Below are 22,959 nucleotides of genomic sequence, written 5' to 3' on the forward strand. Positions count from 1 at the left end.
AGTCTTGTCCAAATAAAATCTGTACCTAACCTTCTAAAAGTAAAACAGACCTAATAATTTTAGTAGACCTAACAGTTGATGTGAGGATTAAATGTGATAAAGCATTTGGTATAGTGAATGCTCAATAAATGGTACTTATTAAAAGGCATACTTCAGAAATATTGTGGGTTTGGGTCCAGACCACCACAATAAAGTGATTATCAAAATAAAGTGAGTCACAGATGTTTTGGTTTCCCAGTGCATGTTTACAACCATACTGTAGTCTATTAAGTGAGAAATAGCATTGTCTTAAAAACAATGAAAGTACTTTAAAAGATACTTTATTGCTAAGAAATGCTAACCAGTGAGTCATAATTTTTTTGTTGGTAGAGGGTCTTTGCTTCAATGTTAATGAAAAACATTTATCTGCAAAGCGCAACAAAGTGAAGCACAATAAAATGAGGTATGCCCCCTTAGCTTTCAAAATGCCTCATCCCTGGTCTCAGGCACATCATCACCACGAAAGAGTTGTAGCTGAAAGGTGGACTGAGTTTGAGATGGTGTCTCCCTCCTCCTCTACCTAACTTGAGCCCTTGGGAGTCTCTTAAGTGGCTTCCGCCACGGTGGGGCAGGCCACCTCCGGCTCCTTTCGAGAGACTTAGGCTCTGAGATGTCCTTAGAAGACAGTGTGTGGCTTCTCCTTGGGCTACTAGACTTGCTTTCAGATGATTCCCTAAATTAACATAGGACTCTCAAATCTTATTCTTGCTCTTAAACTATACGGAAAGTCTCTATCCAAATCGACACAAAATTTTGAAGACAACGCAGTCACTCCCATATTTTTTCCATTGCATTCCCCAAACCCTCCAAAAGAAGGCAACACTCTATCAGCTCTCTTAGCTGGTGACAGATTTGGGGTTCTTAAATAGAGATAGCAGTAGCTAGAAGAATGGTGCTTCATCCCTGCAGTGGTTTGTTTGGGGGTGGTGAGAATGCAAGGAGTCATCAGCTGGAGTGGCCCTTGGCGCAACCCCCACCCAGCACCGACAGTGCCTGGCACATAGAAGGTGGTTAAATAAATATTTGTCAACCGTTTGTAGGTAGGGGGGGAGGTGATACAAAGGTTCCCCTTGGGAACCATATACTTTACAGGAAAGAACCTCTTACATCCTATTTTTAGTTCCAGTCCAGGGTACTTAGCTCAATCCACACCACCCTCCTGTAGCCCCTCACCCTTACTTTCTGGGAGGGGCTGGGCCCACTTCATCCCAGCACCTAAACCCTCTCCAGAGTTGCATCTTCTCCGCGTGGAAGACGATAACGGTTGTGAGTGGGCATAAACTCTTTTTGGGAGAGACGCTATATTCCCGATCTCCTACTTTTGGGGTTCGAGAAGTTTAAAATCCGGAGGACTCCCAAACTGTCATTTAATGGGTACTCGCTTTAAGAATCCCACCCTCCCATCAGCCTTCTACTTTTGACCTTCGCTTACTGCATTTAAGGGTATTACTTGGTGGGCTGGGGGACCCCAAGCGACTTGAGGCGATCTCCGCTCTGGGGACGGAGTAAGGCAAGGAGGCGGGATCCGAGTGCTGGAGGCGGGACCGCAGGCTCCCAGGGACACCCAATCACAGGGCCAGTCAGCTGAGGCCACGCCCCCGCTCCCGGCTGCGACCCCGGATCTTCCTTGCACTATTGCACGGTTGGACCTCGGCCCACGCATGTCGGCAGAAAAGCTTCGGCCGCGGCGGGGCGGGCCACCTCCGGCTCCCTTCGGGAGGCTTCGGCACTGAGAATAGACCCCGCCTCCACGCGAGGCCAAGTCTACGGACGAAGTCCGTGTTTGCAGACCTGCTCCGCCCCCACGCGGGGCTGCTCCCACTGACAGCGTCCGGCTGCGCGGCAGAGCCCCGCCCCCGCACGGCGGCACGCTCCCCGAGGCGGTCCGCGCACGCGCGAAGACGCCCGCCCCTCGGCCCGGCGTGGCTTTGGGACGCGGCTCCGCTGGCCCCGCCCCCTCAAGCAGCATCAGCAGATCCCAGTGGTTGCGCTGACGGGCGATGTCCGCGGGCGCCAGTCCGGCCTGGTCTCGCAGCCCGCGAGCCGCCCCCAGCCCCAGCAGCAGCTGGGCTACCTCCATCGCCCCCTCTCGGGCAGCCAGGAACAGTGGGGTCTGCTCCTGCGTGGGAGGAAACCGCCAGGGGCGAGGTCAGGAAGGCCACTCACAGGACTTGCCCTAGACTGCCGGTCCCTCCCCCTTCTGGTTTGGGGGAGTTTCCGCGCTTTCCACCTCTCCCGCACCCTTTATTTTGTGGGGAGCCCTCCACCCGGTCTAACCCTGCCATCCTGGGCGTCTTTATCGGCTCCGGCCTGGAGAAGGGAACGGGCGGCCCGGGCATTGTTCACGGCGGCGGCCCAGTGCAGAGCAGTTTTTCCTGGGGAACGACGTGGGAGGTTGTCACCTGAGGCTGGGGGCCAGGCGCCTGGGTTCTCGCTTCCCCTGGATCCTGGCCTTGGGGGAAGGGCTATTTGGCCCGTCGGGTCCACGCCCCTCAAAGGCAAAAGCGTTGCCCGGGTGACCGCCGGCGGGCGGGAAGCATTGTCCCTGGTGACGTCACCGGCGCGCGGAAGGGACAATAGGGCATTGTTCTGGGGTCGGTGGGACCGGGAGACCCCTGCACCTTCTCACCGACACTCCTCCACACCCTAGCTTACACTGGACCAAGGCAGTGTGTGTTGTTGAGGATGATGGGGGAAGACACATGCTCCATCCTGTCAGCGCACGGAGATCTACCACTCTGACAGCAAGGTGGAAGGGACTCTCCCAGCCTCCAGTGGCCCCTCTGCTCCTTTTTGCATTTTATCGCATATCCCATCTGCTCAACTTCTCTATAGCACACCAACCTCCCCAGATTCATACCCCACTTATCTCTGGCCCCCACATCCGCCTGGGCTGCAATGAGTTCTTCAACCAGGTCCTCCACTGCCAGCTTGGCAGCCAGCATCAGGGCCGTGGTCCCATCCTCTGTTCTGGCATCCACTGCAGTCTGTCTGCTGCGGAGTAGGAGCTGGGGGGCCAGAGAGGACCAGTGACCCCTGGTTTGTCCTGGGCTGCTAGCTCAGGCCCTTCACACTATTAACCACCTCCCAATCCATATTCGGCTGTCTGTTCTTGTTTCCCTTTCAGGTCCCAATCGCACATCATCTTCCTCTTTGCCAAACCCTAGAGTATGTATGCTTTTGCCTAGCTTTACTTCCAGACTTGCTCCCAGTCCTTTCCAGTGACCCCAGTGTGCACTGACCTGGCAGACCTCCCGAGCATCAGCAGCCACTGCAGTGTGAAGAGGGGTGCGCCCTGCTCTGTCTGGCTGGTTGGGGTTGGCTCCAGCCTCAAGGAGGCGGCGGGCAGCAGTTGCCCGGGAGAATCGGGCAGCCAGGTGCAGAGGGGTCTCCCCAGTGCCCACAGTGTGAGCCTGGGGACAGGCCCCTCCATCTAACAGAGGTTCCCAGGGCTCAGAGCTTTCCAGCCATGCCCTCGGGAAGGTCCTGGACTCCACTCCTCCACAGCAGACTGCTGACATCAGGGGTGTCACTCCATCTGTGGTCAATCAAAAGGACATAAGGGCAGGGGGAGAACATGGAGGCTCGAAGAATCACAATCCTCAGGTGTCAGGAAGCCCAGCTCTGGCTCTTGATTGTGTGGCTTTAAGGCAAGTGACTTCTACTTTTCTCCGGGCTTCGGTTTCCTCATCTGTACAGGGGGCCAGCAGGCTAAGCTTATTCTCTAACATTCTAGGGCAGTGGTTCTCAGACCTGAGTCTGTATTACTCACCTGGAGGGCTTGTGCAAACAAATTTCACAATAGCTTGAATATCTGAATCAGGAGCTCTGGAGTGGAGCCTGAGAATTTGTATTTCTAACAATTTCCCTGGTGAAACACATTCTCCTGTCCCAGAACCATACTTTGAGAATCACTGTTCTAAGTACTAACTCTAACATTTGCTTCTCCCGGGCTGATATGAAAGGATTTTTCTGATTCTGAGGGTCAAAGGGGTTTGTCTTGGTCTGGGTTGGCTCATGTACCAGGTCCATGAGTGTCCACATCGGGGACATCCATCTCATTGTCCTGCGGAGGAGTCAGCATGGCTGCCTGGGGGAGCTCCCGACAGTCACCACTCAGAGACCAGAGCTGGCACTTGGAGGCTGAGGCCATTTCTTCAGCCTTGGGATCAGAAAGACATTCAGTGAAGGAAGGTTGACTTGTTCCTTCAACCCTTTCATCACCTCAGGGCCATTCCTGCCTCAGTGTTTTCACCTGGCCTACCTCCTCTCCTTCCTCAGGGCCTGAGCACATCACAACTCCATCCTCATCCACTTCAGCCTCTGGTTTCAGTGCCCTGGAAGAAGGTGGGCGGGTAGAGGACCTTCAGGGTCCACTAGATTTCCGGCAGCCCTCCAGCCCTTTTCCCCTTCCTCTGTCTTTAACTTCCGCAGTGGCAGCTCTTGCTGCATCCAGTCATAGATATCTTCACAGGCAAGAGGCCCCTCCCTGAGCCCCAGTTCCTCCGCACTCTCACTTGAGGTGGATGCTGTCCTCGCCCAGTGGGGGCCGGCGTCGGCGGGGAGTTGGCTGAGTCCGAGGCTTTCGAGTGAACCCAGGGGGAAGCCAGAGGGCCCCATGCTCTCGGCGCCGCCTCCGAATGAGCTGGAGGACAAGAAGGGCCCCGAGGGCCAGGAGAAGCACCCCAGCCACCGGCGAGCACAACACAGGCCAGGGAAGCTGGTTGGCTGAGGGCACTGGTGGGAGAGACAGTCAAAAAGAGGCTATTCCAGGTGAGGCCGGGTGCTATTGTGAGACCTTTGGGCCTCAGTTCCCTCATCTGTAAATGGGAATAACAATAGCACCTGCCTCAATGGTATTTTTGGGAGGATAAAAGGAGCTAGTAAGGATAGAAATGCTTAGAGCATGGCCTGGCACATAGTGGGTGTGATGTGAGAGTTCTTACTCTTCCATGAGCTCTGAACTATTGGATACAGGAATGACTGGACACCCTCCATCTAGTAGAAAGGATGGACCAAACTCCGAGGTTTGTGGGAGGTCTGTGATAGAGGTTAGGACAAAGTCCTTAGGAAAAGAAGGAAGGAGATTGTAGAGCAAATGGGCCGTGGGGAGATCCAGTTAGAGAAAGAGGTTAATAAGGGTAAGCCCCACAAAGAGCACTTGGGTCCCATTGGTCCTGTTTCATTTGACCTCCATTGCTGGCTGCTGGCATGAAAGCCGACCTGGGAGCAAAGTCAGGGGAAATGCTGGGGTCACCTACCGGTGCCTGCACGAGGGTGGGCAGCCAGCAGGGGTCCCGGCAGTAGGGGCTCCAGGGCCTCCACTGCAGCCATGGCAGCAAGGAAGCGGAGCAGGACCCCAACGTCCCAGGGACAGCGGGACGCAGAGTGGTCAGGGCCACAGCGGGACAAATCCACACCCATCACCACCACAAACCTGCAGGGGAGACATCTCAGAGACCCCTGTGTTGGTTCCTGGCTCCCTTCCCTGCACCCATTAAAAAAGTGCCTGGTCCCCCACTTTGCCCAGCCTTCTTACCCTGTGCTGAAGGAGTCTGTCTCTTTGCCCACAGGCTGTGTTTGAGGGGCTGCTGTATCCTGATGAGAGGGGTCTGGGATTCTTCCTAGCTCTTCTTCAGCCTGGGCCCCAGGATAGGGGTACACCATGTCCCTGCCATCACTATCCTTCCTCACCCAGAGCCCCACCCTCAGAGTGAGGGACAGTACCCGGGCCAGGGCAAGCAGCTGCTGGTCCAGGGCGGGGGGGCTGAGCACCACCAGCAGGGCCAGGGAAGGCCCCCAGGCTGAGTCCCCATCTGCAGGCCTGCAGTCACCTCCATCCCAGCCACATTCCGCAGTGTTGCAGCCGTTCTCACAGTGCCCATTGTGGAAGTGATCCTTGCAGAACTGGTCATAGGCTGGGCTGTGGGTGAGGAGAGGGGAACTCAGGACCCCAAAGAACTAGACTCCTTCCTCCATCCCAGAGAGGTTCCTGACATTCCACATCCTCTAGGGCACTTACTAGCTTAGCTCCAGAGAAAAGGGCCAAGTTGGACCCTGGATGCTAGGTAGCCCAGACACCCTAATGTCTACTGACACCCTTGTTTCCTAAGATGGCCCCTTCTCCCTACCACTCCAAGCTCTCCTGTCTTCCTGAAGCAGTGCCTGAGGCTCTTTTCCATTAGGGGTGCAGGTTGCTAGGGGAGATACTCCATGGCAACAGGGCTTAGAGAGAGACTTGAGGCAGAGCTCTTAACTCTCAGCGAGGAGTCTGGGCAGAGGCAGTGCCTGTTCTTGGTGCCCCATTAACCTGATGCTGCCCTATCCAGCTGGGCTGGAGTCTAGGGTCTTCTACTCCCACTTAGCAATGGTTATGAGGGCGGAAACTCCCTGGAGCTTGAGGCTGTAGTAACACTGTAACTCAGAAGTATCCATGTCCCTTCTGCCCTCATTGTGTCCCCTTGCCCCCCCCCCCCCCCCCCACCAACTCAGGGTCTCAGGCTCACTTGCAGGCTGGAGGAGCCTCACAGTCAAAGCCATCAAACAAACATTCTTCAGAGTCACACTGCGGGTGGCACTGCCCATCCCGGAAGAGAAGCCAGCAGTGGAAGTGGGAGGGGCAGCCCTTCCAGGGGTCCAGGACTCCCAGGGAGCAGTCCCCCCCATCCCAGTTTCCTCCTGGCCCACTGCAGCCAGCATCACAGGCTCCATCTCCACCTCTGCCCTCACATTCCTTGGCTCTAGGCTTCTGGCACCGGGGCCCTGGGGAGCTGGGAGGGCAGGAGCATCGAAAGCTTGGGCCCCACAGCTTGGAGGTCTCTGAGCAGCTGCCATTGTGTAGGCAAGGAGAAGGAGGGCCACAGCCTGGAGGACTGGGTGGCGTCAGGCAGTCAGGGCCCCCATAGCCACCGAGGCAGGCACAGCGAGGTGGGAAGCCAGACTTCAGGGAGGGCAGACACAGACCACCGTGGTGGCAGTGATGGAGGCCGCAGGAGGGGGCTCTGTGGCTGCAGGTGGGGCCTTCAAAACCCTGTGGAGAGGAGAGATGTAGGAGAGGGACCTCGTATAATTCTTCCCACTTCCTCTCAAGCAAACTCCTGAGTTAAGATAACTCAGAGACTTCTAGAGTCTCATCTGGAAGGGACCTCAGAAAACATTATGTTGATTATTTCGTAGGTGTGGAAACCGTGTCCCATGTTTTTTCACACAATGGCATGTGGGGGTGGGAATGGGTGAGCCACAGCTCTGCAGGAACGTGGATGAACTGTGGTCGCGCGATGCGCGTTCTGGCAGACCACACAGTTAATAGGATAGTGTTAGCTGAACTCGTATCTTAATCCTTGGAAAAGGATTACATTCTCTTCTTCTGGAAGGGGAACAGGACAGAAGAGGACGTAGTACATGTGAGTTATTAATATTGTAATTCTTGGGTTTGGTTCACGGGTATCATGTTGTGAGAATAAAAAAAAAATAGAAGGCCATGCCTAGCCAGTGTGGCTCAGTGGTTGAGCATCGACCCATGCACCAAGAGGTCTCCAGTTTGATTCCCGGTCAGGGCACATGCCCAGGTTGTGGACCAACAGTGGGGGGAGTGCAGGAGGCGGCCAACCGGTGTTCTCTCTCATAGCTGTTTCTATCTCTCTGTCCCTCTCTCTTCCTCTCACTGAAATCAATAAAGAAAAAAAGTAGAAGGCCATGTGCAAACCAATGGTATTAGTATATCATGAACCAAAATTTAAGATGAACCCAATTTTATGCATCTGAGGCCCATGGTGTGTGTACGCGCACACACACACGCACACGCACACACACAGTTAAAAGAACTAAGAACTTACCCAAAGTCACCCAGGTTGACTTTGGGGACCTTCCCTTAGGCATTTGTGCTACCATCGGATCTTGCACCTCTCACCCTGTTTGCTTTTGAGAGCCAGCCACTCACTCCTGTGAACAAGGGTTGGCTTTCTCCAGCAATTCCCACTGCGTGCTCCAGGCTCTCCGCTAGGGTCCCAGCCCAGGTTTCCGCACCTCGTGTCGGTGTTGGGGGCATAGAGAAGGCAGCTTTGCCGTCACTCACCTGGGGGCAGTGGCAGGTGAAACCCGGGGGTGGTCCTGCTGCTGCCTCACAGGAGCCTCCATGGGAGCAGGGCTGGCTCTGGCAGGGGTCTACCCTCACCTCACACAGCTGGCCTGCGGTGGGGTGGGGGAGGGTCACACACTGCTCTGGTAACTGCCTCCTGTTTGCTCATTCCTGGGAGGTTGGCCCAGCACCAGCTGCGCAGGTAAAGGGATCCTGGGGCATATTCTCTCTGCTGGGCTGTGGAGGCAGGGGCCTGGGCTAGGTGACCAGGCTGCCTTATGGGAGGGGATAATCTGGGTGTCTGTGGTCAGCTCAGCTGTGCCACAGGGATGCCCCCGCCCCCGGGCCTCACCTGTGTGCCCAGGCAGACACCGGCAGTAGAAGGCATTGGCTAGGGAGAGGCAGGCTGCAGTGCCTGGGGGGTGGCAGGGCTGGTCCAGGCACTCGTCCACGTCCCCCTCGCAGCGCAGCCCCACAAAGCCTGCAGGGCAGGCGCAGTGGAAGCCTCCAGGTTTGGGGGTGCAGGTCCCGTGGTTGTGACAGGGCTGGGATTGACAAGCATCGGTTTCCTTTGAGCAGTTCTGTCCATTGTAGCCTGGGGCACACTGCAGGCGAAGAGGGTCAGACAGGGAACCAGGAAGCGAGCCCGTCCCCCCACTACAGGGGACCCAGCTCGAGAAAGTCCACCCCACCTTCCAACTCAACATTGTCACCCAGCTCACCAGCCATCTCAACTCCACACGACAGTTGTTCAATAGCACACAACTTACCCCACCCGCGTCCCGCACCGCCTCAGACACAATGCTGCTAAACAGCAGTAGAACCCCGCCCCAGCCATACACCCACCAGGCTGCGCCATGCTTTATTGGGAGCATCTATTGAATGCCTACTGTGTGTCCGTCACCATTTCAGGCAGTAGGAATGCGCAGAGAACCAGAACTCGTCCCTGCTTCCACCAGGTTCTCAGGCGGCCAGGAGGGAGACAGCTAGCGCTCTTGCATGATTTACATGCATAACCTCACACCGTCCTCCCCAAGCCCTTCATATAGATGATCTCGTTTTACTCTCACTTCACAGAAAGGGAAGCTGATTCCCTGACAGATTAAGTGACTGGCTCCATGGCCAGGGCCCTTAACCATCTTCTGGTTGCTTCCTGTCGTTCTGCTGGAGAGGACTCGTTGACAAGCCGGGCCACGGGCGGAGTTCTTGGAGGAGGCGAGCATGCAAGAATGGAACCCAGGGAGGCTTCGGAAAGATGGAGGGAAAGGGGTTCGCAAAGAAGGGGCCAGAGGGCTGGAAGAAGCAGATGAGGGGTTGTTTTGGAAACTTCCGGAGGGAGTTTCATGAACTAGAAAGTAAAGCTGAGTAACAGGTGCGTGAGGGCTCCCTGCCTGTGTGTGTGTGAACACGCTCACAATAAAAAGCTAAAGAGGATGGTGAGGGAACTGCCTGGTGTCTTCCATCCAAAGCCGTGGTTCTGAACACGGGTCGGGCTGCTGCGGCTGCATCTCAGCCTCGCCTCTCTCGTTCTTTGAACTTCACTGTGAAGGAGGTGAGCAGCTGCGAGGGTTTCAAGCAGGGGCGTGACAGGTCAGCTCACCACGCCAGCAGAGCACGGCGGGAGCAGAGGAAAGGCTGAGCGTGTAGGGGGACGAGTGTGGAGGCAGGGGCGACGGCAGGCGGGTGCAGGTGTCGGGCGGAATGCAGCACAGGCTGGGACTCAGGCAGCGGATGGAGGGTGAAGGGACAAGAACAAAACTGAGACTATTTAGGAGGTAAAATGGTGTGACTTGGTGGCTGGCTGGGTGTGTGGGACAGAGTTAGGGAGATGGCTACAACCCTCCATGACTACTGTTTCCCATGTCCCGCCCACGCTTGGCACCCCCATGCCCTGTCTTCTGGACCCGCTCACCTGGCAGAGATACCCATCGGGCTGGGCCATGCAGGTGGCCCCATGCTGGCAGGGCCTGGACTGGCATGGGTTCACCCTGTCCTGGCACATACTGCCTTGGAATCCAAGGGGACAGTGACAGAAATAGGAGGGGCCACTGTCAATGCAGAGGCCCCCATTCTGGCACAGGGAAGATACTTCTGTGCCTGGGGAGAAAGACAAACAGGGATCAATAAAGCAAGTGGGTGGAAGGGTGCTCAGGCCTCAGACAATAAGCAGAGAGGCCTGCGGGGACCACTAACATCCCTGGGTAGGTGGATGCCTGAGGGGTCAGTATCTCCTGACACGGAAGAGAGCAATATATCAAGTTCCACCCTGGCCGTTCTGATAACCCTAAGAGATCCAGAGGTTAGAGCATGCGTTCCGCACCCTCCAATGTTCTCACTGTGACTCCCACCAACCACTCCTAACCCCACAAGTCTCTTTTCTGAGGTCTTCTTATATCAAACCTCATGTTATCAAGGGTTATTCTTTTACAAGGGGGTGGTGTGGCATCAAATATGTGGAACGCACAGAAGTGTGTTGAGTATAGTTGGGTTAGATGTGGTCCCCTATAGCTGAGGTGACAATAATGACAGGGTGGAGTTGCTCCACACTGTTAGGTCCTGGTAGTTGTTAACTGGAGTCCTGTTGACTGGGCTGGTTGGTGTTTCCTGAGTTGCGCTGATTGTGGTGCCGGGGGCTGAGCTGTGTGAGGATGCCCTGCGCCGAACTGGGTGAGGATGCCCTGCGCCGCGCTGGGGGAGGATGCCCTGCGCCGCGCTGGGGGAGGATGCCCTGCGCGGAGCTGTGGACTCAGGCACTGTGGTTGGTCTGTGTTGCTTGGACCCTCAGTTGGTTGTTTCTCTGGCCAAATGTGTGCATGCCCTTAGGGACGGGATAGAGGAGAGCACTGTCTTTCTCTTCATCAGCTCCCCACTGGGCCCTTTGGTTGGTACCTTGGCTCTGGGCAGCCTTCTGGCAGGAGGACAGCGGGACTTCACAGAGAGGCCCAGTCCATCCCTGGTGGCACAGGCACTGGAAGGAGGGCCCAGTCTGGAGGCAGTGCGCCTTGGGTGGACAGGGCTTCTGGGCACACAGGTCCATCAGAGTCTGAGGGTTGGAGGGAGCATGAGGCTGGACAGAACATCAGGTTTCCAGGCCCAGAGACGGTCCTCTGCCAGCATCAGCTCCTCAAACTCCCTGACCTTGGGACCCCCTCCCTGGTTCCTTTGCTTCCTACATCCCAGAACAGTGCCTGGGATCAGACACCCTTTCAGTCCTTCCCTTCCACACAGACCTCAGTGCCTAGGCTTCGAAACTTTCTTCGTGTGGGTACGTTGCCCACACTTCCCTGCTGCCCACCTTGCAGTGTGAGACCCTCTCACCAGAGCTCTGTGCCCCCTCCCCCCCAGCATACCGGGCTCAGCGCCCTCACCTGACAGCTGCCTCCTGTGTAGCCGGCAGGGCAGAGGCAGCGGGGACCCTGGGGCCCATCTTGGCAAGTAGCACCGTTTCTGCAGGGGCTGGCCCAGAGACAGGGCGCAGGGGGAAGAAGGTCCAGAAGATAAGGGGGAGGGTGTGCCGTGTGGGACGGCAACCACGGGGGCTGGGGAACCAGAGGGAAGGCCAGTGAAGGGTGTGGGATGTGGGTGGGGGGCAGCCGGATCCCAGAGGAGGTGGAGGAGACAGGGAGGAAGGCTGAGGGGCTCCCCCCCCGCCCGGGTCTTTCCCCCTCGCACCTGTCTGCACAGCTGGGACGGCTCCTTCCCTCACAGCGTGGGCCCTGGAAGCCAGTAGCACAGAAGCAGTAGGAGGTGCCAGGCCTGTTCACACAGGTGCCCCCATTGAGGCACGGGGCTGGAGAGAGGAGGCTGTGAGGGGTTGGGTTTCTGGCCTGTGACCTCAGTCACACCACATACAGGACATTACTCCCCACCGCCATCAAAAAACTAGCTCACACTGTCCATTAGGTTTTACTGTGGCACAAGCATCCCTGCCCACCACCCTTGGCCTGGCCTGGAACAGGCGCACTCACCGGAGGCACAGCGGTCGGTGCTCTGGCAGCGGGGGCCGGTGTGGCCTGCAGGACAGGTGCAGGAGTAGCCCCCAGGGCTGGGGCTGCAGGAGCCACCATTGAGACAGGGTCCCGAGTGACAGGCTGTCACCTCCTCCGTGCAGGCGGGCCCTGCGAAAGGGAACCTCCTTTTCTCCCCTCCTCTCACTGCCCCCCCCCCCCCGCCTTCCTCTCCTCATCCCCAACCCCCTTCTCCGCCCCCAGCTTCCTTTCCTCACCACCTCCCACACCACCCGTGTCCCCTGCCGCCCATGCTGTCTCTTGGTGGCGACAGAGACCGAGGCCCTTTGGCCTTGCCCTTCAGGGGGGCCAGCCCAGGGTGCACATGGTTCAGGGAGCGCCTCACCTGTGTAGCCTGTGGGGCACGTGCAGTTGTAGCCAGAGGGCTGGGGGTGGCAGGTCCCCCCATGGGCACAGGGCGTGGAGACGCAGCCCCCCAGCTCTGCCTCACACTCTAGTCCCGTCCAACCCACGTCACACACACATGATGATCTGGTCACAAAGAGAAAGGGGAAGGTTTCCTCTTCCTCTCTCCCCACTGGTCAGGCCCCTGTGGCCTCTTCCCCTCTCACCTCCCTCCGAGCTGGTTTTCTCTGTGTATAAATATGTTCCTTCTCGACTGCTCATCCCTGGCTGCTCATTAGACGGAAAGCTCCTTGCGAGCAGACACGTTCCCCTGTGCTGTGCTGTCCCCGGGCCCCAGAACAGTGCCCGCGCAGAGCAGATGCTCAGCGAGCGTTCGTCTCCGGACGATGAGCCGGCCTGGGACTGAACGCTCTTCTTTCTGCTCTGACCTGGCGCCCACCAAGCCAGCCTCCGCGGGCTGCGACCTCGGAGCCTTGCCGGCTCCTTGCTAGTCCCCGTTGATCATTCCCACAGACGTGGCCCTCGCTGGGGACCAGAATCGAGTGCCAATGGGGACGCTACCTCTGGCAGTGCCCGTGCTGGCAGGTGCAGCCGTCCTCAGGGGGGGCGCAGCCAGGGCTGCCGTCGGGGCAGAGGCAGCGGGCCTCATCCTCCTGACGCTGGCAGTTTCGCCTGGGCTGGCATAGGTTGGAGGCGCATAGGGGAACATCACAGAGATGACCTGGGGTGGGGAGATGGGTCAGAGAGAAAACAGGGTCCCTCCATGTCCTTGATGGGGCTGAAGGCCACTTCCTATATACGTCAGGCTCACTGCTCAGGAACCTGCCCTTCAGTGGCTCCCTGCTGCCTGGGAGACTGGAACTTCCTCAGAAGGGCAGCCAGGGCCCTGCAGGACAGGTTTTCTCCCCTTTGCCCCGCCGCACTGTAAGCTCCGGTCCCACAGCCCCTGAAGCGGGACATCCTTTCCTCCCCCTGCACCTTTGTGCATGTGGTTACCTGTGGCTGAAACACATCATCTGACCTTCTATCTTTTTATTTATTTATTTATTATTATTATTTTTCAAATATGTTTTTGTTGCTATTTCAGAGAGAGAGGAAGGGAGAGAGAGACAGAAACATCGATGTGAGAGAGAAACATTCATCAGCTGCCCCCTATCCCACATGCCCCCAACTGGGGATCAAGGCCTGGGCCTCTCAGTCCATGGGACGATGCTCAATCCACTGAGCCACACCGTCCACTGAGCCACACAGTCCACTGAGCCACACGTCCACTGAGCCACACCGTCCACTGAGCCACACGTTCACTGAGCCACACCGTCCACTGAGCCACACAGTCCACTGAGCCACACGTCCACTGAGCCACACCGTCCACTGAGCCACACGTCCACTGAGCCACACGTCCACTGAGCCACACGTCCACTGAGCCACACGGTCCACTGAGCCACACAATCCACTGAGCCACACCGTCCACTGAGCCACACCATTCACTGAGCCACACCATCCACTGAGCCTCACTGGCCAGACTCTTTTTTTTTTTTTTGATAATCCTCACCTGAGGATATTTTTCCATTGAGTGGAAGGGGGGGAGTGGGGGAGGGAGAGAGAGAGAGAGAGAAACATCAATGTGAGAGACACATTGATTGTTTGCCTCCTGCATGACTGGGGCCAGGGATGAATCCTGCAACTCAAGTATCTGCCCTTGACCGGGTATCCAACGCTTGACCCTTCGGTCAGCAGGCTGACACTCTAACCACTGAGCAGCCCATGCCCCCAAACGGCTGGCCTTCTACCTTGACAAACTCCTATTCATTCTCTAAGACTCAGCTCGTGAAGCCTTCTCATTTCCCGTCAGGGTCGGTGGGTTTTGTGTCCCAGGATCCTGTGCGTTCTGCTCTCAGAGCCCCTCTCTGTGCCATAATCACGAGAGACCTGCTGGGCTTTCTGCCCCAGATTTAAAGCCACTTGAGGAGGGCAGCTCTCGTATCCACTGTGCCTGTGCCTGTGCCAGCTGGCACTTGATAAATGCTAAGCAAATGAATGGCTTCCCTTTGAACCCTGTCCTCTGCTCCTAACCCCCAATCACACCATTCGTGACGACCTGCCGTGGCCCCCACAACAGTGCCCCAGCCTGTGTGGCCACGCAGCCCTCCTGAATAAGGGGTTCCATTCTCATTCTAGTCTCACGTCCCAACCCTCAACACCACCTGTGACCTCTGCCCCACCCCAAAGGGACTCAAATATCCCCACCAGTCTTTGCCAGTGCCTCCCCTGCTAACCTGTGAAGCCGGAGGGGCAGAGGCAAAAGAAGGCTCCTGGGAAGTCAAGGCAGCTGGCGCCCGTGGGGCATGGGCCACTCAGACACTCGTCCACCTCCGCTTGGCAGCGCGGGCCTTCGAAGCCTACGGCACAGCGGCAGGCTCAGGGGCCTGTGGAGGTCCGCCCAGGCCCCCACTCTCCCTCCAGTGTCTGAGCCCCAGTTTACCTGGGAGACATTCACAATGGAAGGACCCAGGCTGGTCCTGGCACTGCCCACCGTTGGCACAGGGAGAGCTGCCGCACTCGTTGATATCCTGCTCGCACCGGGAGCCCGTGAATCCTGCCAGGGTGGGAGTGGGTGGGGACGGATGGCGAAGGGTATCTCTTTCTTCTGTACGTGTACCAGGGAGTTTGTTACAAAAGTTTGAGCTTTATAGCCATGATTTCATGGATTCAAAAGAAATTAGGAGTTTACACTGATATTTAGCCTCTCTTTGCACACACAGAAACGACATTGCTACAGATCAAACGGCTTGGTTTGGGTTTTATCTAAATGTATCATTATGTAATGAAAGCACCAATTTGAGGGCTTCTTAGTGATTTGAGCTTCAGAACGTAATAGAGCATAACTTGGTAACTTTATTCTCCAAATAAATAAGGCATCACTGGATATATGTACTAATGCTGAAAATACATCTTATCAAAAGTATAAATACCAGTCCTGGCCCTTCCTCTGGCCAGAAAAGGTGAACCCGGAGGGCCTCCTGGAGAAGACACCTGGGGCAGGTGCACGAAGGTGGAGTTCAGCAACCTGCCAGCTGTGTGACTTTGGGACGCTACTCACCCTCTCTGGGCTCGTTTCCTCCCCTGTAGAGCATTAATAATGGAACCTACCTGGGTGCCACAGAAAGAAGCAGACTAGACAGTGCCCGAAAAGTAGAGCCAAGTATGTGGCCCGTAGTAAATATTCAGTAAACACCTGTTATTGTGACAGCACAGGACAGAGATGTCCAACGCAGGGAGGAGGCCTGGGGCAGCTGTCCCTGTGTCTGTCCGTGGTGGGCAGTGCCCAGATCAGCTGGGACCCTGACATGCAGGGGCACGTACAGGGGACTCTGGGGAAGGTCTGGGAAGGAGGGCTTTAGGGCGATTTGGCAGGACGCAGATGAGGGTGAGCTGGTAAGCAAGGGGAGGAAGATTTGGGGGATGGAGCAGGAGAGCTTGGGGAGCAAAGCGGAGGACTGGAGCCTGAAGTGTGGGCTCAGCGGCACTCACCAGGCAGGCAGGCGCACTGGAAGCCATTGAGCTGGTCCCGGCAGTCAGCCTGGTTCAGGCAAGGAGCCGAGGCACACTCGTCGATCTCCAGCTCACACAGCGGCCCTTCCAAGCCTGAGGACATGGAGCTCTGGTGAGGGGGCCTCAGCCCGGCCTTCTGCCTAGGAGGCCTGTGTTCTAGAACCAGCCTGCCCCGCCGCTGCAGGCCCCATCCGGCAGCCCGCCCAGGGTGCTGTGTGTGTGGTTGCAGAGATGAGCGCTCCGGGAACAGGGCACCTGCCAGACCTGTGGGAGGGCTGCGGGGACGTGTCTTTTGGGGCCATTTCTCTGTGCAGAGGGTGGCTGATCCTTCTGGCTGGGAAGCCTGCCTCTGGAGCTCCTTGATGTCTATAACCTTGTCCCTTGGATTATCGAACAGTTTTCTCAGCATTTTTCCTTGGAAGCCGCTCAGCTTTAGGAAGGCAGTGGAGTGGAGTGGCTAACAGCCCTGGGTTTGAATCCTGACTCTGCCACTTACAAGCTGCGTGACCTTGGACAGGTCACTTAACCTCTCTGTGCTTCAGTTTCTTCATTTATAAAGGAGGGCACAGTAACAATGCTGACCTCATTGATTATCGTAAGAATTAGGTAATGCGTCAGCGGCTCAGGTAGTACCTGGCACAAGCAAGCTGCTACGGTTTCATCTCGCTCTGAATATTGGCTCTGTCACTACCTCCCTGGGGAGACTTCGCCTTACGGCTGGGTGAGGCCTTGCAGCATCCCTCTCCTGCTGCACAAATCCAAGCACACGGGCCCTTTGGGGTTCAAGGGCTTTACTGCTAAGCTCCGCAGAGGAGTCTCTGTTAGCAGGAGCATTCTGGGTTGGCATGACGTTTATTAACTGCTGTTCTGCTCTCCCAGGATGGGCCTTCGTGGACAGTGGACCAGGCTGTGTGCCCCCCGAGCTGAGCAGTGCACAACCTTGCTGCCATCTGGGGCCCTTGTCTGGGGCCATGGGCTTCCCAGAGTCTTCACCTGGGGTGGGGACATGAGGAGAAACTTTCTTGGGTAACTGACCTCAGCGGGCCTGGGCCATCTATGCTCCTCAGGGAAGATGGCCTGTGTGTTCAGTGGTCCTGTCTCTTCTACCCACGGCCCCACCCAGCTGGTACCTGGTGGGCAGAGGCAGTGGAAGCTGGCAAGCAGGTCCAGGCAGGTGCTGCCCGGGCGGCAGGGCTGGGACAGGCATTCATCGTGGTCGGCCTCGCAGCGGGAGCCCGTGTAGCCAGGGGCACAGAGGCAGTCGAAGGAGCCAGGGGTGTTGAGGCAGGAGCCGCCGTGTTCGCAGGGGCTGGGGCCTTGCTGGGCTGGGAGGAGAGAAGAGCTGGGTCCACAGAGCCGGTGGGAGGCGCGGCCAGCCTGCCTGGGGGGATAGTGCAGGGCGTGTGTGGCAGATGAGGTCACATCAGGAGAGGGCTGTGTCTTTAAGGTGGAGAGGCCTACAGGGGCCTGGAGGGCTGAGCGTTGGTGGGACCATGTAGGGGAGAGATGCCAAATCTGGACAAGTTCAGGAAAAGAGTTGTTCATATTTTTAATTTGGAAAACAATTTGCCCGTCTCCAGTGCAGAGGCTGCCGGGGGCTCAGAGGGGATCTGATGTGGGGTGCCTCACCCATCTGGCACTCGTCCAGGTCCTGGTGGCAGGTGGGCCCTGTGTAGCCGGGCTGACACAGGCACAGCGTGGCGCCCATCAAGGCGCTGCACTGGGCTTCCTGGTGGCAGGGCTGGTGCAGACACCCGTCCTCCACGTGACACAGGAGGCCTGCGGGTAGGGGGGGGCTCTCAGCGGCCACTGGAAGCCCCCAGCTCCTACCCTGCTTCTCTCGTAGGAGAGCCTCCTCCCCTCCCCGGACCCGCTGCCCACACCTGTGCGGCCAGGAGGGCAGAGGCAGGAGAAGGAGCCCACGTGGTCGATGCAGGTGGACCCTGGGGCGCAGGTGGCAGCCGCGCAGTCGTCCAGGTTCTCCTCGCAGCCCAGGCCCCCCCAGCCTCTCACACACACGCAGTGGAAGCCGCCAGCGGAGTTCTGGCAGGTGCCCCCGTTTCTGCAGCGAGGGGGACGCTGGGGCTCACATTCGTCCACATCTTCAGAGCAATCCCAGCCTGCAGCAGGGTGGGACGGAGACCACGCTGGAGCTGGGGCCTCGTGGGAGGGGAGGCCAGGGGCTGACCATCTGGGCCACTGGCGCCATGAACTTGGCTTAAACGACTCACCTGTCCAGGCCTCTGAGCAGAGGCAGGTGTAGGTGCCCAGTCCATCCTGGCAAGTGCCCCCATTCTGACATCGGTGCCCGACACAGTCATCTGGATTCACCTCGCAGCCTGGGCCTGTGAGACCTGACAGGGTGGTGGGGTCAGTGGAGGGAGGGAGACGAGCTGCCTGCCAGAGGGGCTGGAGGACGCTCCTGGAGGACATACCTGGGGGGCAGAGGCAGAGGTGGAAGGTGGAGTCTCTCTCTGGAACCAGCTGGCAGGTGCCCCCCTTGGGACAGCCTGTTGGGGGACAGGGTCCTGGCCTGAGCTTGCAGCCTGGACCTTTCCGCCCAGCGGGGCAGAGGCACTGGAAGGACCCCAGGGTGTTGTGGCAGATGACACCCTTGGGGCAGGGTCCCGGGTCCAGAAAACACTCGTTGACATCGTGTTCGCAGGCGTGGCCCTCAAAGCCAGGTGGGCAGCGGCAGCGGATCTGGGGGTAGGTGGCCAGACACACCCCTCCGTTCATGCAGGGGTTGTTGGCGCAGAAGTCCCGGAGCTGGCACTGCTCACCTGCGCAGAGGATGCCGGGCACTGCGCACTCCAGCGCCAGAGCCTGCCCCACCCACGTTCTCTGCTAACCCCTGGCCCCCGCGGCTCCCAGACCCTGCCGTCCCATCGCTCTCGCCTCAGCTTTGCTTGTTCCTCGGGAGGGTTATGCCTGGAGTGACTACATTTTCTAAGCTAAGAGCAGGGCATGTAGTTGTTGGGGTCGTGTTGCAAACCAGCCCTGCCCGGGAAGGTCTGGGACCAGGGTCCCTTCAGCGGTGCCGGTGGCGGGGAGGCGGAGTGTGGCAGGCCCTGCAGGCAGGAGACAGGACCTTGCTGCCCACTGCCGGCTGTGTGCCTGCGTGGTCGTCTGGCCTCCCTCAGCCCGCTTTCCTAGACTTTGGCAGTGAAGAGACCTCACAGCCGTGTGCACCAGTGGACGGCACTCGGGCGTGTGCTGTGCCAGCCCGCGGCTCAGCAGGCACCTCCTCGCCACAGCATGTGAGGGGTGCGGGTCAGCTGACCCACCAGCCCCGGAGCGGAAACCCCTGCTGCAGGTCACGTCCAGTGGGTGGCAGAGCTGGCCCTGGGCCTGGGGAGGGGCCGACTCTGTGGCACCCACTTTCAGGCCCAGGTTCCTCAGAATTACCTGGGGAGCTCACACGCCTCCACGCCCGGGCCGCCCGAATCCACACTCTTTCTGGGCTGGGACCAGTGTTTATTAAGAACGTCAGGTGATTGCGGTGCCAGGTGCCAGCTGCCACACAGGCTGCCTGGCCCAGGGACTCTCTCATGTGGCCTCTGACCACCGGGACCAGCCCCGTCATCCCTCTATGGTCCTGTGGACCCTTCCTCTCCAGGGCCTCACAGCTCTGTCCTCGAACCCCAAGCCTTTCCTCAGGGTAGCCCTTCCCATCACATGTCCTGCCCGAGGGCTGCACCCTCCTCCTGGGAGAGGCACCTGTAACTCCCCAGCTCAGATCCTTTCCACCCCCGTCTCACCCTCCATCACACCTGCCCCCCTCTCGGACTCCCCCTCCAGGTCGTCCTCGAGATCTGGTGGCACCCAACAGCCGGAGGCCGTTCGGATGCTCAGAGTACAGAGGTCCCGGCTGTGCCGCTTCACCTCTAGCTACTGGGTGGAGGGGAGGTTGAGGGGCTGGGAAAGGGCTCAGGGTGGTACACTGAGGGGTATGGCAGTAGCTATTTACCAACTGGTTAGGAAACATGTCAGCATTTTAACAGTCAGTTCAACTCTGCTGGTGGATGTCGATCTCGTATGAATATGTCACCAAGAGTCGTGTTGATTCTCATGACCTCTGTCCTCACCACTCAGACTTCTTTCCTCCTCTGCAGCCCAGCCCAGGGCTCCTGCCGGTCCCTCCTCCCCACCCCACCAGGGCTCACCTGTCCACCCAGGCAAGCAGGAGCACTGGGGGCGTCCCGAGGCCTGGACGTGGCAGTGGCCCATTTTGGAACAGAAGGAGAAACAGGGGTCCTTGAGCTGCGCCTGGCACCTCTCACCAGTGAAGCCAGAGGGGCAGGTACAGAGGAAGCTGGGGGTCAAGGGAGAGGGGGCGCTGGGGGAGGCTGGTGAGACAGGAAGCAGGGCTTGGCAGCTGCCCCCGTTCTGGCAGAGCCGGGCATCCTGGCAGGGGTCAGGGAACTGGCATGTCACCCCCAGGAAGCCAGGAGCACACCTGGGCAGGGAGGAGAGGAAGCTCAGCGCTGGTGCCGGTGGCCTCTGTCCCTCCTCCCCCTCCAGCCCCCACCCCCGCAGCACACTCACTGACAGGTGCCTCGGCCCAGGGACAGGCTCAGGCAGGTGCCTCCGTTGGCACAGGGTCCAGAGAAGTTCCCGCAGGGCAGCCCTGGGGTGGAGACAAGGATGGGCTAGGAGCTCCAGGTGACCGGCCTGCAGCAGCCAAACCACATTAGCCTCCGTGCGTTTCTAGTCCCCAGGAGGTGCCGCCTCACCCCCACCCCAGCAGATCCCAGCCTCTCACTGATCCCCACCCCTTTTCCTGTTTTTTTTTTCCCCCCTCTGGCTCCCAGTCCAGCCTCAGGCTCCATCCCCTGGAAGCCGGAAGCAAGACAACAGGGATCAGGAGGGGGGTGAGGGGCTCCTGGGAGGTGAAAGGCTGAGACAGAGGACGGATTTCCTCCCGGAAGGGCCCAGCGTTGAGCCCTGGGGGGCTGGGGCAGCTGCTCCCGGAGAGGGACTCGGTCAGCCCTTGGCCTTTCTGCATGTCCATCTCCGCTCCCTCACATCTCTTTCCCTACCGGTGGTCAGTCTGGTCCTCGTCCCCTCCTAAATGAGCCCGCTGACCCCAGCTCCAGGGCCAGCTGGGTTCTCCCGGGGTGAGCAACCTGTCACCATCCCCCGACGGTCTGCTGGCAGCGGGGCCACAGCCTCGGCCTGCTCAGACCCAGCAGCATGGTCTCTCCCTGCAGGCTGTTCCCGTCTAGGGGGCACGAACCTCCTCCACCCAGTGTCACCTCGGAGCCTGGGGCTCACCCCTCTGCCCCATCCCCCAGAAACCTGCTAGGGAAGAGGGGTCCCTGCCTCTGCCACCGGCCTCACCTCTGGCCCCCGCGGAGCAGCACAGCAGCAGCAGCAGCGGCAGCCGCGGGGGCTGCATCCCCGCCGAGCCCTGCGGTCAGGAGCCACCTTCTCCGCTCACAGCCCGTCTTCCTCCTCCTTGGCCTCCTCAGGCCTCACGTCTGAGTTGTTTCCTGAGTCACACAATGTCCTGGACACCCTAGTGATGGGGAGGGGGAGGGGTATGGAGGGGGATGAGGGAGGGGCCTTCCGTCCCTGACAAGCCCTGGGGGTGGGGGAGAAGAGGCAGAGAGGCTGGAGGCCAGGTGATGGGAGGAGAGAACTGGGCCGGCGAGGGCCCTGGGGACAGGCCCGGCCCTTCTGTTGATATGGTCTCTCCTTTCTGATGGGAATTGCAAGGTGCCACATGTGTCCGGGAGGTCAGGGCCTGGAAGCAGAGGTGTGAGCCAGTGGTGGGGTGATGAGCGCTCTCTAGTCCTCTGCCCAGCAGCGGAGGATGCTTGTTTTCTGAGGTCACTACAGATGATTCCCAGAGAATCTGCAACTTTGCATGACTTGAAACTACTACCCTTGGCAGAGGAAACCCAGGGACTTCGGACCTATCTTGGCCCTTGCTGGGGCTTCTGTCCTTTTGGGGAATAGCTGAGATGCAGGTTTGGGAGCCATCCTGGCCTTCCTTTGGAGAGGACCACATGAGGTCGCCCTCAGCGATCAGTGATGTCTTCGCTCAGTTTTGCAGTCTGGCTCGCTCTGAGCAAACACTGCGTTCGCTCGCTCCCCTCCCCGTCCCCTCTCTCCACGCAGAGGCCCCTGGGATGCAAGGAATGCCAGTCATTGACTTTATTTATTTAGAAAAATGCTTTTATTGATTTTTTTTTTTTTTAAATCCTCACCCGAGGACATTTTTTCCATTTTTTGTTCAGATAGAGTGGAAGGGAGAGAGAGAGAGAGAGAGAAACATTGACGTGAAAGGGACACATCGAGTGACTGCCTCCCACACGACCCAACCAGGGCCGGGGACAAACTGCAACCAAGGTACGTGCCCTCAGTGGGAACCAAACCCGGGTCTCTCTGGACCGCAGGCCGATGCTCTAACCGCTGAGCCAAACCGGCCAGGGCTGATTTTTTTTTTTTGAAGAGAGAGGAAGGGAGAGGGAGAGAGAAACATCCACGTGAGGGAGAACATCAAATTGGTTGCTCTTGGTAACCTGAAACCTGGGCATGTGCCCTGACCTGAAATCGAACCAGCAACCTTTTGGTGCATGAGATGATGCTCAACCAACTGAGCCACACTAGGGTGACGGTAATTGACTATAAACTTGGACTAAACAAGATTACAAAAGGGAATTCATTGCCCTGATTCATCTTATCTTCTTGAGTAAATCCTGGACTTTGGGGTCACTATCCCACACATGCCCCTGACCAGGGCTGGGGTCGAACTTGCAACCCAGGTACATGCCCTTGACTGGGAAGTGAACCCTTGACACTTTGGTGTGCAGGCCAACACTCTATCCACTGAGCAACACTGGCTAGGGCGTGAAATTCTTTTTATTTTATTTATTTATTTATTTATTTATTTATTTATTTATTTATTTA

At 58.0% G+C, this 22,959-nt stretch overlaps 1 protein-coding gene across 1 annotated transcript; it reads right to left on the reverse strand.

Annotated features, from left to right (window-relative positions):
- Positions 1-334: 334 nt before the first annotated feature.
- On the reverse strand, positions 335-21,442 carry NOTCH4 (notch receptor 4). The gene is made up of 31 exons (XM_036248426.1): positions 21,408-21,442; positions 20,925-20,962; positions 20,590-20,671; positions 20,208-20,500; positions 18,477-18,824; positions 18,273-18,395; positions 17,925-18,161; positions 17,671-17,820; positions 17,172-17,366; positions 16,021-16,134; positions 14,972-15,085; positions 14,766-14,888; positions 13,051-13,210; positions 12,470-12,615; positions 12,085-12,234; positions 11,789-11,906; positions 11,485-11,572; positions 11,006-11,159; positions 10,029-10,213; positions 8,469-8,721; positions 8,114-8,226; positions 6,546-7,069; positions 5,579-5,962; positions 5,301-5,476; positions 4,557-4,776; positions 4,295-4,376; positions 4,063-4,201; positions 3,282-3,577; positions 2,900-3,047; positions 2,317-2,414; positions 335-2,158 (listed from the first exon to the last, which is right to left on the reverse strand). The coding sequence occupies exons 1-31, from the start codon at positions 21,440-21,442 to the stop codon at positions 1,451-1,453; spliced, it is 5,994 nt and encodes a 1,997-aa protein (XP_036104319.1). The 3' UTR covers positions 335-1,450.
- Between the last annotated feature and the right edge of the window lie 1,517 nt (positions 21,443-22,959).

The sequence above is a fragment of the Molossus molossus genome, unplaced genomic scaffold (assembly GCF_014108415.1).
Source record: "Molossus molossus isolate mMolMol1 unplaced genomic scaffold, mMolMol1.p scaffold_m16_p_8, whole genome shotgun sequence".
NCBI classification, from domain to species: domain Eukaryota; kingdom Metazoa; phylum Chordata; class Mammalia; order Chiroptera; family Molossidae; genus Molossus; species Molossus molossus.

What these genes read in the sequence shown, in the direction of transcription:
- NOTCH4 (XM_036248426.1), bottom strand. Translation starts at nt 21,442, where the DNA reads ATGCAGCCCCCGCGGCTGCCGCTGCTGCTGCTGCT. An exon ending in GAGGACAGCATCCACCTCAA is followed by an intron (nt 4,377 to 4,556) that starts GTGAGAGTGCGG and finishes ACCTTCTTCCAG; the next exon opens with GGCACTGAAACCAGAGGCTG. An exon ending in GGGGGCCAGAGATAAGTGGG is followed by an intron (nt 2,415 to 2,899) that starts GTATGAATCTGG and finishes GTCGTTCCCCAG; the next exon opens with GAAAAACTGCTCTGCACTGG.